At 47.4% G+C, this 13,511-nt stretch overlaps 1 protein-coding gene across 5 annotated transcripts in view; it reads left to right on the top strand.

The window, feature by feature from the left end:
- The window catches only part of PIK3CD (phosphatidylinositol-4,5-bisphosphate 3-kinase catalytic subunit delta), a 72,097-nt gene that overhangs the window by 40,402 nt on the left and 18,184 nt on the right, over positions 1-13,511 (top strand). For all 5 annotated transcript variants that reach the window (XR_006276312.1, XM_043499821.1, XM_038377165.2 and 2 more), the window contains 8 exons: positions 1,663-1,884; positions 7,576-7,672; positions 8,169-8,299; positions 9,553-9,612; positions 9,945-10,112; positions 10,678-10,799; positions 10,973-11,116; positions 12,436-12,535. Coding sequence is in view for 4 of the 5 variants with exons in the window: in XM_043499821.1 (XP_043355756.1) it covers positions 1,663-1,884; positions 7,576-7,672; positions 8,169-8,299; positions 9,553-9,612; positions 9,945-10,112; positions 10,678-10,799; positions 10,973-11,116; positions 12,436-12,535 (1,044 nt within the window). In the remaining variant the exon portion in view is untranslated. The remainder of the gene's footprint in view (positions 1-1,662; positions 1,885-7,575; positions 7,673-8,168; positions 8,300-9,552; positions 9,613-9,944; positions 10,113-10,677; positions 10,800-10,972; positions 11,117-12,435; positions 12,536-13,511) is intronic.

Below are 13,511 nucleotides of genomic sequence, written 5' to 3'. Positions count from 1 at the left end.
AGAGGTCTCTTTCCTGTTCTGTGATAGGGTCCAGGCAGGGGAGAGGAGAAGTGAGGGCTGATGCATTTACCCATATGGAGACTTGCAAATGCCAGAAATACAGCTTCATATGCAGAGGCATATTTCAAGGGGGATAACTAACCGCCGGCGATGTGCTTTGCAGTTTATTCTGCATCCACACGAGTTCTACACATCCTCCCCAGTGCTATTAATTTGCTTCTCCCTTGGTATAAGCTCATGTCCATTTTTTGTTGGTTGCTTTCCCTACGGGGCATGGTCTGGTTTCCTCATCTGGGCCTGTCTAGCCTTTAGGCAGTTAAGATTTGTTAAATGTTCCCACCAATTGGTTTTACTGCTGTTGGATTTTAATTTATAGTATTTTTGTATGTTTGGTCTAAGAACAATTCCAGCGTCATTCCCAGCTGGCAGCTATTGAGGGGCTGGTGTGAAATGAGTGACTTGCTCTCAGTCATGTATATGATATAGTTGTAGCCTTGACAGTCCCAGAAGGCCCTGTGTGGCTCAAAAGCTTCTCTCTCTCTCTCACCGACAGAAGTTGGTCCAGTAACAGAGAGTACCTCACTCACCTGGGTCTCAGTCAAGGCAGTAATGTCTTATAACAAGGGGTATGCTTTTCATAAGGGCCTAAATCCCATTTTCAAAAGTAGGATCTTAAATGCTGAAATCACTTGAAAATGGGAATTATGCTCCTAAATCACTTGGCCCTTTTGATAACTTTACCCAGCAAGACCACACCAGAAAAAAATCTAATAACAGCAGTTGGCATCTGTGTTGGCAGGCTCAGCAGAAAGGCCAATGACTCACCCGGAGCGTGGAGATTCAAGGGAGGGCTCGTCAGAAGTGTCTAAGTCATTTAGGAGCACAGTTCCCTGTTGACTTGCACTGAGAATTGTGCTTCTAAATTATCCAGGTGCTTCTGAAAATTCCAACCTACGGCAATTAAGTGCCCAACTCCCACTGAATTTCAGTGCTCCTTAGAAAATAGCCTAAATTTCCCTATAGAGGAGAGTCTCTCTGGATCCTGGGTAAGGCACACTGGCAAAGGACAGCTTGTACTACTGTTGCCCATGTGGTACCTGTCCTGGGATTAACAGGATTTAATTCTCCAGGGCTGTTGATCTGATGCCTTTTACCAACACTGAATTGACACCCCAGGGTTCCAAACATTACATATATGTGGGCAGAATGTGCTTTCTAGCAAGGGTGATAGCAGCCATCTTATCCAACACACTGGGAATTGAACTGGTGACCTCCAGAGAGAGAGAGAGACATGAGTATCTACAGCTTGAGTTAAATAGTCAGGCTCAGTAGCCAAGCCTGTAACAGACTCATCTCTTCTGTTGATCGGGCACAGAAAGGGACCTGTAGTACAAGCTTACTAGTGGATTAAATGAGCACTTTGCAATCATTAATTAAATCTGACAACCCACATTTGAGGAAGGAAGAGATCATATTAACTGTATAGATCAGTATGCTGACACAGAGAAGTTAAGGGAGTTTACCAAGGGCTCGCAGAGAGACAGTAGCAAAAGATAGGACTTGCATCCAGAAGTCATGGCTCCCAGTTCTGGCCCTGTTCTAACCGCATCCCCAAGCGAAGAGCTCAGGACATTGTGATCCCAATGCACTCTTCTCTCTCAGTTGGTGGTACAGGCAGGCCTTTACCATGGCAACGAGATGCTGTGCAAGATGGTGTCGAGCGCTGAGGTGAATGTGTGTTCGGAGCCGGTGTGGAAACAGAGGCTGGATTTTGATATTAGCATCTGTGACCTGCCCCGCATGGCACGACTCTGCTTTGCCCTCTACGCTGTCATCGAGAAGGCCAAGAAGGCACGATCCACCAAGAAGAAATCCAAGAAAGCTGTAAGTGAGGCCCGGGAGGGGTTGGGGTGGGTGCTGAGCCAGTCTCACCAGCTCTGTATGGCAGCGGAAGCAGCATTGAGCTAAACACTTAGGACTCTTGCTTTTCAAAGAGGGAACTTCAGCCAATAGAAAAGCTGCTGCCATGATGGGCTGTCCCATTGCAACTGCTCTAAAGAGGTTGGGGAGTTCAGGAATAGCTACCGCTATGATGGGCTGTCCCATTGTAACTGCTCCAAGGTGGTTGGGGAGTTCAGGAATGGCTACCGATACGATGGGCTGTCCCATTGCAATTGCTCCAAAGGGAGCAGGAAATTGGGGAATGGTTGCCATTACGGTGGAGCTGTTCCATTGTAACTGCCCTGGGGAGGGAGGGGAGAGGAAATTCAGTAACTTACTCTATATTTAACTGCAAAGAAAGTGGAATTATTTGTTTTTGTTTCCCTTTCTCTGCATTCCAGGGCTTCCTCATTTGTAGCTGAGGTTAAACGTCATTATATGATAGCTCTTCTCTATAGTAACGTCTTTCATGCAAACCCTCTGCACAGCTAGTTTACCGCCAAGGGAGTGGGGGAAGAGAACAAACTCTATAAGAAATGACCAGGGGGCATGAGAACAAACCCTGTGCAGAGCTATTTTACAGCCAAGCGGAGGAGAGAACAAGAGGCATAAGCAGGGAGCAGAAAAGATGTGTTTTCAGGTGACATTTGAAATGGGTTGGACAGGCAGGGAAGCACAGACGCATTTAGGGAGGCTGTTTGGTGCAAGCAACAGAAGGGAAGGCCCGTGGTGCTCAAATTCACTTTGCAAGCTCCTTTTGTTCTCACACCTTCATCGCCTGCACCCCAAAATGACCCTCCTGTGGTCCCATCTCTCAGAATCCTCTGTCCCCCATATTCAAGGGTGCATTATGCTATTTCAGCCCCAAGTGAGAAGACACAGGGTAAAGTCTGTTGTCTCACATGAGGCCAAGTGCAGCATTTACAGCCAGTGTACAGGAATGTGATAATTTTAATTCATAATATTATATATCCAAAAGCATATTCTCTGCACCCAGGAACTGCACATTCCCTGGTACTATCTAGTCAGTAAACTTAATCCCTCCAGCTCTTTCCCTTTGGAAAGTTTTCTTAACGACCCCCAAAGGGCAAGGAACGCTTTCATTTCTACGCAAATGCTTTGATTCTGTACAAAAGTTTGCAACCTCCATGAAAACATAGGCACAGTTCCAAAGCTGAGAACCAGAGGCATGCAGGGTTCATCAGGCTGCCTTTGCAAGAGGATCAAAAAGCAGAGGGTTGATGTTGTTTGATTATAAGGTCTTACTGATGCCCCAGTCCTGCAAGTGCCTCCTGGCAGATGGGACCCCTGTGCTTGCACAGAGCCATGTTGGCATTGATGGGGCTTCTTGTGGGCAGAATGGATTGATGCTAACAGGGTTCCATGCAGGTGCAGGGGTCCCATTTGCATGGAGGCCTGAGACTGAAGCACTTTGAAGGAGAGACACTTTTTTTTTTTTTTTTTTAAGTGTGGGAACCAATGCCTAGCACAGTGGAGCCCCGATCCCTGACTGAGGCCTTTGGGTGCTACCACAGTACAAATAAAACCTGTGAGTCATTCAAATGCTGCAGTTCTGTGGATGTTCAAGAGGCGATATTCATCTTTAAGGCCATTGGGAAGAAATCTGGGCAGTTGGATTAACTTAAATAACTCCAGTTTGGTTTGCTAAGCGCCAATGTTGACACAAGTACGAATTGATATAAACTGTCCATCAATAAGTTTAGGCTTGAAATTGGCAAAGGTTTCTAACCATCAGAGGATTGAAGTTCTGAAACAGCCTTCTAAGGGGAGGAGTGGGAGCAAAAGCCTAACTGGCTTCAAGACTGAGCTTGATAAATTTATGGAGGGGATGGGATGATGAGACTGCGTACAATGGCATGTAGTTAATCTGCAACTGCTAGCAGCAAATATTTCCAATGACTGGTGATGGGACACTAGATATGGGGGGCTCTGAATTACTGCAGAGAATTCTTTCCCAGGTGTCTGGTTGGTGAGTCTTGCTCACATGCTCAGGCTCTAACTGATCACCATATTTGGGGTCAGGAAGGAATTTTCCCCTTGGTCAGATTGGCAGAGGCCCTGAGGTTTTTTTGCCTTCTTTTGCAGCATGGGGCACAGGTTACTTGCAGGTTTATACTAGTGTAAATGGTGGATTCTCTGTAACTCAGAGTCTTTAAACCATGATTTGAGGACTTCAGAAACTCAGCCAGAGGTTAGGGATCTCTTACAAAAGTGGATGGGTGAGATTCTATGGCCTGTGATGTGCAGGAGGGCAGACTAGATGATAATGACGGTCCCTTCTGACCTTAAAGACTATGAGTCTGAGCTGAATTGTTAGAGGCTCTTACCCGTGTGCTTGTCCCGGTGATAGAAGGGAACCGGATTTTAGTGAGAGACTGCTGGTATCGGGAGGATGGTGCTTTGAATAGGCAGATTTGCCTGTGTATTTAGGTTGGGCTTTTCAAAGAAGTCATTTAGGAGCCCAAATTTCATAGAATCATAGAAATGGAAGGGACCTTGAGAGGTCATCTAGTCCAGTCCCCTGCAGTCATAGCAGGACTAAGTAATATCTAGGCCATCGCTGAAATTCAGTGGGAATTGTATGCCCCATTTCTTTAAATTCTTTTGAAACTCCCAGCCTTGTACCACAATCTTTCCCGTTGTCTAGCATGGTCCCTGGTCAGCCTCTTGCTTGCTAATAGCATTGTAACTGTTCTGAGATGCAATGCATGAACTAGCTGGAGAGCGCCGTTGGTCTCTCTGGACTGTCCAGAAGCAGGAAGGTGAGGTTGAATCACTTACTACCAAGAAAAGAGGCAAACCTGTGTGCTTACAGCAATAAGTCAGATGACTAGTGTTTTTCTGGTTTGTTTTCGTTCCTCTTTGAGCCATGCCAAAGATATTTCTGCCCTTACATAGAAGATGTTGAGTCATTGCTTTCTGGACCTTATCCACTAAGTATCTCACTTTGTGCTTTGGCAGCCTCTACCATGTGTTTTGATAGGGACTTTTGTTGTTGTTTGGCTTCTCATTGTGGACTAGAAGCTAATGTTGCAAATGTGATCATGCTGAAGTTACCCAGAGTCTGACTAAATCAACAAAGGGGCTTGGAGATTGTGAGAGGTCAGTCAGAAGTGTTTCATGTTTATTATTCTAGGGAAACAGCTGACTTCCCTGCTGCTCCCATGAATTAAAAATCCCTTTGCCAGGCCTGCTAAGCAGCCTTAGTGTTTTCTTGAAACTGTGTCAGTGGAAGGATGTAAAGGGCTTATCATGGCTCCTTTTAAATCTAATAGATGCCCCCTTTGTGTGTATGCACACATTTGCACTGAAATGTCCCTTTCTGGCTGTGCTGATAATTTCATCTAAGATCTCTCCCCAGCTACCCTCTTGGGAGATCAGTTTCTGTGTTAGTTTGCTCTTAGACCATGGTGGCTTCTGACAAGTCTTGCTAAATGCTGGTTCTGCCATATGGACCAAACTGTTTTGTTGAAGAATTGAGTGCAAACAAACTCAGATTGCCCGTGGAATTCCAATAAGGCAGTGTAGTCTAATGGGAAGAGCACCAGACTGCGAGTCAGGGGAGATGGGCTTTATTATTGGTTCTGCCACCATCTCTATTCTGATTTCCCCTATTAGAATTAGGTAAAATTAGGTTATTTATACTTTGCCACCTTTTGCAAAGTGCTTTGAGATCTATGGGTGGAAAGTGCTAATTGTTATACTAAAGGATCAGCAATCCGTCCCTTCCCCCTTTATTAAACAACAGCAACCCCCCTCTTCCCCTTGATCAGATATACCTGGCATTATCTGCACAATCTGGTTTCTGAATCCATATTTACTGAACTGGTCCCTGTATTAAAGTGTCTTGGAGGAAACTGTAGAAATACACAAAGTAGCCAAGTGTAATGGTAAGAGATGCCAGCAGATCAAGGGACGTGATTGTTCCCCTCTATTCAACATTGGTGAGGCCTCATCTGGAGTACTGTGTTCAGTTTTGGGCCCCACACTACAAGAAGGATGTGGAAAAATTGGAGAACGTCCAGCGGAGGGCAACAAAAATGATTAGGGGACTGGAACACATGACTTTTGAGGAGAGGCTGAGGGAACTGGGATTGTTTAGTCAGCGGAAGAGAAGAATGACAGCGGGATTTGATAGCTGCTTTCAGCTACCTGAAAGTGAGAATGGATCTAGACTGTTCTCAGTGGTAGCAGATGACAGAACAAGGAGTAATGGTCTCAAGTTGTGGTGGGGGAGATTTAGGTTAGATATTAGGAAAAACTTTTTCACTAGGAGGGTGGTGAATGCGTTACCTAGGGAGGTGGTGGAATCTCCTTCCTTAGAAGTTTTTAAAGTCAGGCTTGACAAAGCCCTGGCTGGGATGATTTAGTTGGGGATTGGTCCTGCTTTGAGCAGGGGGTTGGACTAGATGACCTCCTGAGATCCCTTCCAACCCTGATTTTCTGTGATTCTATAGAGTTAGGGTTGGAAGGCCTTGTTGGAAACCCAGGGGTTCTCCAGGTGTGTAGGTAACCAAGTGTTGTTGCACGAGTGCTGTGCTACACTACACCATGAAAAAGACAAAGCTATTAACAATGAATGTTGTTGTATCCATGTCGGTCCCAGGATATTAGAGAGAAAAGGTGGGTGAGGTCATATCTTGTACTGGACCAACTTCTGCTGGTGAGAGAGACAAACTTTCGAGCTTACACAGAGCTCTTCTTCAGACCTGAGCTCTGTGTAAGATCAAAAACTTGTGTCTCTCACCAACAGAAGTTAGTCCTGTACAAGATATTACCTCTCCCACCTGTGTCTCTCTAAAGCTGTTAGCGAGTCTATTAATGCCATCTTCTGCTGTGATCCTGGCAGATCTCTCAAGCCATGCAGGTTGGACATGGTCAGTATTTGGATGGGAGCCCTCCAGAGAAAACCCACAGAAAGAGGTGATGGTGGTGTTGCTCTACCTTCTAAGTCTGCACTAAACCAGTGCTTCAAGGTAGTGCTAGGAAGAGCTGTGCTGCTAGATATCGGGGGAGGGATAGCTCAGTGGTTTGAGCATTGGCCTGCTAAACCCAGGGTTGAGAGTTCAATCCTTGAGGGGGCCATTTAGGGATCTGGGGCAAAAAAACTGGGGATTGGTCCTGCTTTGATCAGGGGGTTGGACTAGATGACCTCCTGGGGTCCCTTCCAACCCTGATATTCTATGATAACCCCTACTCTAAAGTCCTTGCCATGTGTGATCGCTTACCACAAGTGTAGGCATTTCAGTCCCATCTGAGTGGCCAAATTCCAACTCCAGTAACTACATTCTGCCTTCTTAAATTCCCCCTGCAGTTTCGAGTGGGTACAGTGCTCTTCTTGCCCTAAACTGAAGCATAATGTTCTACTTGCTGTTGAAAAGCTGCTGGTTCCACCCCAGTGGTGGGTGCAATGGGTACTATAGAGTATTGGGTGTAAGTTTACCTGCTCCAGGTACTGGATGTGGAGATTCTTAGGTCTGTTGGGGGGGCAGGGTTACTTCTTGACATTTTGGGGGCCTGTTTTGCCCTCTTGTTCCCTTGCTAACCTCCTTCTCTTCCCATCAGCCAGCTCCTGGCACCACACCTCGTTTAATCTCCCTGTTCCGCTTGCAGGACTGCCCAATAGCCTGGGTGAATGTCATGCTCTTTGACTACAAGAACCAGCTGAAAACAGGAGAGTGCTGCCTGCACATGTGGTCGTCATTTCCAGGTACCAGGAACTACAGCTGTGGTCTCCTCCATCGGGGGGGGGGGTGGGGGCGGGGGCGGAGCACAGGAAGGGCAAGGGCGGCATCTCCTATTAGCAGCACAGAAGGAGCAAGAGTTCTTTTATTTTACTGACACACTCTCTGCCCGCTGGTGTGACTTTTATTAAGTCTCTGAGGTACAGAAGCACCTAGAGGCCCCACCCAGATCAGGGCCCATTGTGCTGCGCGCTGGGTGCACATGTCATGAGAGACGGACTCTGCCCAGAGGGGCTCACAAGCTAGAGAGACAAGACACGGCAGGCTGGTAGGGGAAACAGGGCACCGAGAACTGAGGAGACATGCCCTAGGCCAGACAGCAGGTCAATGACAGAGCTGAGAATAGAACTCGGGTCTCCTGAGTCCCAGTCCAGTGCCCTATCTGCTGGGCCACACGGTGCCCTCCCATCTCCCTTCACTGAGCTTTGGGAATCCAGCCTGAGGATCTTTTTACTTTTTCAGATGAGAAAGGGGAGCTGTTGAACCCCATGGGCACAGTCCAGAGCAACCCCAACACAGAGAGTGCAGCAGCCCTGGTCATCTGCTTCCCCAGCATCACACCCCATTCTGTGTATTACCCATCCTTCGAGCAGGTAAAGGGCAGGGCATCTCTCTGGATGGGTCACCTTGCTTCCTGGCCTATAGAACACAAAGTTCTCAAGTGTCCCATAGAGCAGCATAGCAGGGCTGGGTGCAGGTAGCTGGTTAATAAAGACTGCCAAGGACTAATTGAAAGCTTTGTTCTTATCGCAACACACACTGGGGTGGGTCCAGCCTGTCAGTCAGTCCCATCTAAGCCCCAGAAAATCTGCTCCCTGTAGATGAGCATTTGTCCGCAGACTGATTTACGAATTTTGCAAGCCGTGGTGGAAAGTGAGCTCTGCCTGCATTTCAATGGGGTCAGAACTTTGGGCTTCCTCTGTTGACAACCTCAGATTATCTGAAGTGGCTTTGTTCAAAAAGGAAGAGTTTCCCTATCACTAGTGGAAACTTGTTAATGCAAAACTGCCTGATTCCAAATGAGGGTAAAATTGCAGATGGGCAGTTGCAAGTCAGGAGTGAAGGGCCCAGAATTCTGCAGTGTTTACAGAGGGGCAGGTTTCGGAAAAAGCCTGTCTTGGCGTGAGGTTTGTGGAAAGGAGGGAAGATACACATAAGGGAAAATGAGTGTTGAGAGAGCTCCCAGCTGGCCAGCACTCACAAATAACTGAAAATGTGGTATGAGAAAGCTACATCTATTGCTCATCTCCACTGACCAGACATCTGGAGTGGAAACAGCTTCAGGAGAGGCTGTGTCCGTTCCAGAAAAGGAAGCGGGAATTCTGCTCTTGCTGGAAGAGATTAATAATTCCCTGCACACATGTCCATAACCGATTGTGTCACCACACGTGGCAGCTTGTACAAAACCATCTGCTTGGCTGGAGCACTTCCAAGAATCCATCACTCTGTTATTGCTCTGGAGGGGAATGGCTTGTGTTATCTTGGACATCACTGAGCGTGGCTGTGCCTCACATCTCTGCGATCGTTGACAGGCGTGCCATTCTCATAGAGGGACTCGAACCCTTGGCTTGCATGATTGCTGCCCTCTTGCCCATTTCTCTACCTTCTACTTCCTGCTTGGTGTAATGACCCCTGGTGGTGAGAGCAGAACTGCATGGCTGATCACTACACACACTCCTGCTGCCGAACAGTCAGCAGGGCATGATTCTGCTCTGGAGGGCTTGGGAACTCACTGGGCTCTCATGAAGTGTAGCTGAAGAGCAGGTTCCCCGGTGGGCATAAAGGGGAGGTGGGCCGTGAAGAAGATGAAGGCAGATGCTTCACTTAGCCTGTACCTGTATTGCAGCTGTTGGAGTTGGGGAGGAACGGAGAGTACATCCGCGCCGCACCAGAGGATCTAGAGGAAGTAAGTGTCTGGCATCATCCAGCCACCTGCTGTCATGTCCGACAGGCCCTCCCTAAGGAATGCATACATGGGACTCCATGGGTGCTTTTTCTTGGAGACTCGCCCCCTACCCCATCCTCACCCAGGTGCTCTCAGCTCTGCATGGCCCTGGCTTTCCTGGGAGAGAGCCCCCACAAGCTTTGGCCCGTGTCCATCCTGGCTCCTTTCCCCACTTGGGTTGTGCACCCTAATAGCTCCCCCTGGGGCCCAGCCTTGCAGCATCTCCCAGGGAATGGAGCGAATCGCGAGGCCATTTCAAATTCAGACTGAGCCCCATATGTTCCTGTGAGAAGAAACAGCAGCTGAGGGAGATCCTGGAGCGGAGGAGCCACACCGAACTCTACGAGCATGAGAAGGACCTGGTGTGGAAGATGAGGTATGAGATCCGGGACCAGTACCCAGAGGCCTTGGCAAAGCTCCTCATCATCACCAAGTGGAACAAACATGAGGATGTTGCCCAGGTGAGGCTGGGGCAGGTGAGGGCCATGGGTCAAGCAGCCAGCCCAGATAATGGACTCTGGGGACCCCAGTTGGGAAGCAGGGGACAGTGCGCAGCTGCTTTTGTCTTTCATTTTCCATTGGCCTTTGCTCTGTGCACAGGCGCATCGGTGTGTGTCCTCAGGTCCTGAGATCCCAGAGCTTGTGGATTCTGTTACGGTGCAGGTAGTATATGCTGTAGGGCTTTTGGATTGGGACTTGAGGAGCTGGCTTCTGGTTCCGTTGGGTCCAATGAGAGATTGTCCCCCCTGCAGTTGTGGTGAACTCCCCTGAACCATCTCTGACAAAGTCAAGGTTCTGCTCTGTTCTGGGCTTTGCAGTCTCTGGGAGCTATACAAGACACAGATGAAAACTGTCCTTGCCCCCCAAGAGCATACACAGCTGCCAAGACCAAAACTAATGCAACCTTGTCAGTTAGCAAAGTGTTCCAGGCTCAAGGCCTGGCTCCTTGCATCAGCCTCTCTCGATGGCCATTGTCTCCTCTTCCTTTCTGACTACTTGTTCCACATCTTGTTCTCGCCCATGCAGATGATCTCCCTGCTCCAGTCCTGGCCTGAGCTGCCTGTCCTGAATGCCCTGGAGCTCCTGGATTTTAGCTTCCCGGATCGCTATGTTGGTTCCTTCACGATCAACTCATTAAAAAAGCTGACGTAAGTACACACCATGGCGGGGGGGGGGGGGGGAAGCTGTTGAGCTGCTTTCTGATTGGCTGGAGAGTGGCAGAGGAGGATTATGGGCAAGTTTTTGAGCCTCTTCTGTACACATAAGTACAATTGATGCCGCCAGGGTGATGTCGTCTTTGATCTTCCTTTTCCTTCCCCAGAGATGATGAATTGTTCCAGTATCTGCTGCAGCTCGTCCAGGTGCTCAAGTATGAATCCTACTTAGACTGTGAATTAACCAAGTTCCTATTGGACAGAGCTTTAGCCAATCGCAAAATAGGACACTTTCTGTTTTGGCATCTCAGGTAAAGAGCAACCATATTTCATACTCTACCTGGTAACCCAGTAAAACCAGCCTTTACTGAAATCCTGATTGCACAGGAGTGTGTGTATGTGAGAGAGAAAGAGAGAGGGACTGGGTTTAATACGTGTATTGAAAGGCTATTGATGATTCTTATCCAGTCTCTTTCAGTTGAAGTATTTCTATGGTTGTGAGACTTCCAGGAATGCAGTTCTGACACTGAAAGCGACTGTCAAAATGGCATCCCAGGGTCCTCTGTGTGTTTCTTCTCTTGCTGATCCCATATCAAATGGGACTCATTTGACAAGTAAAAAGATGTTGAGTACAATTTTCAAAAGTACCTTAGTGATTTGGGAGCTTAAGACAGGTTGATGTCTCAGAGCACTGAGGCTTCTAAGTCAATTTAGGTGCTTTTCACAGTTTTACTGTGAATGCATCCGATGAAGTGAGCTGTAGCTCACGAAAGCTTATGCTCTAATAAATTTGTTAGTCTCTAAGGTGCCACAAGTACTCCTTTTCTTTTTGCGAATACAGACTAACACGGCTGCTACTCTGAAACAGTTTTACTTGTTATTGCTAACTGCCAGCCTGGCAAACTCACCCTGGAATCTGAGAGGCAAGATGGTGGCATATATTTTTAGACTCCAGATTGCTGAGATTCTAAACATTCTGGGACAGACCAGGCCTGATTCACACCCAAAGTTACACTAGTTTAACAAGAGGTATGATGTTCCACAGACAGGGTTTAACTATGTCAGTGCGACACACTTTTATTGGTTTAACTCTGGCTTGTATCAGTTTAGCTTGCATCTGTAATGTACGTTGGTGATCCCGATATAAAAGTTGCATTTTCAGGGTGCGTTTTCCCTCCTCCTCTCTCTGCTCCTCATGAAGCCATAGACACATCTCAGTGTATGCCCAGATTTGGTGACTGGGGGATGCTTCCACTGGGTGCCATACAGGGGCCTGCTTTTCAGAAGGCAGGTGCTCAGCGCTTTCTGAAAATCAGGCTCCTTTAAGATGTCTCAGGCTGGGCACCCGGGATCAGCAGTTGCTTCTGAAAATGTGGATTCAGACTCCTCCAGGCCAGAACACTGAGGTGGCTCTCAAAGGGAATGCTTAACAAGTTAGTCATCCAGTAAGAAGGCTCCTGGCCTCAGACAACGGAGTTTTCTTTAGAACCCTGTGGGTTTTTTTTTTTCTGTTTCCTAAAAAGAATCTAAATGGAGCCATTAATAATATTTTTCCTGTGCTGGTGTGAACAAGAGAACTAGTCACTAGCTACAGAGAGTCAGGTTGGCTTTAATCTCCCTCTTTCTATAGGTCAGAGATGCACGTCCCTGCAGTCGCCCTCAGGTTTGGACTGATTTTGGAGGCCTACTGCAGAGGTAGCAACTACCATATGAAAGTTCTAATGAAGCAGGTAAGGGCTGCTCTTAGGAAGGAGGCCGACCGTCCCCTGCTCACAGCCACGTCATTTGTTAGTGTTTTAAAGATTTATTTGTATTGCTGTAGTGCCTTGGAGCCTTAGTCACAGACTCATAGACTTTAAGGCCAGAACGGACCATTGTGATCATCTAGTCTGTCGTCCTGCACATTACGGTCCTCCACAGAACCTCACCCACTCCTGACATAAGCCCCTAACCTCTGGCTGAGTTACTGAATCCTCAAATCATGATTTAAAGACATTGTAACAGAGAATCCACCATTTACACTAGTTTAAATCTGCAAGTGACCTATGCCCCATGCTGCAGAGGAAGGTGAAAAACCCCAGGGTCTCTGCCAATCTCACCTGGGGGGAAATTCCTTCCTGACCCCAAATATGGCAATCAGTTAGATCCTGAGCAAGTGGGCAAGACTCACCAGCCAGACACTTGGGAAACAGTTTTCTCTAGTAATTCTGAGCCCTCCTCATCTAGTGTCCCATCACTGGCTGTTGGAGATATTTGCTGCTAGCAGTCGCAGATCAGTTACATGCCATCATAGGCAGTCCCACCATGCCATCCCCTCGATAAACTTATCAAGCTTAGTCTTGAAATTAGTGAGGTGTTTTGCCCCCCACTGCTCCCCTTGGAAGGCTGTTCTGCAACTTCATTCAGAGGATGGTTAGAAACCTTCATCTAATTTCAAGCTTAAACTTGTTGATGCCCAGTTTATATCCATTTATTCTTGTGCTAACATTGGCACTTAACTTAAATAACAATTCTCTCTCCCTGGTATTTATCCCTCTGGTATATTTATAAAGAGCAATCCTATCTCCCCTCAGCCTTCGTTCGGTTAGGCTAAACAAGCCAAGGTCTTTGTCTCCTCTCATAAGGTTGGCTTTCCGTTCCTCAGATCATCCTAGTAGCCCTTCTCTGCACTGGTTCTAGTTTGAATGAATCTTAAACATGGGACAC

Source organism: Dermochelys coriacea, chromosome 18 (assembly GCF_009764565.3).
Source record: "Dermochelys coriacea isolate rDerCor1 chromosome 18, rDerCor1.pri.v4, whole genome shotgun sequence".
Classification (NCBI taxonomy): Eukaryota; Metazoa; Chordata; order Testudines; family Dermochelyidae; genus Dermochelys; species Dermochelys coriacea.
Note: the sequence above shows the minus strand (reverse complement) of the source record. Positions and strands in the feature narration are given on the sequence as shown.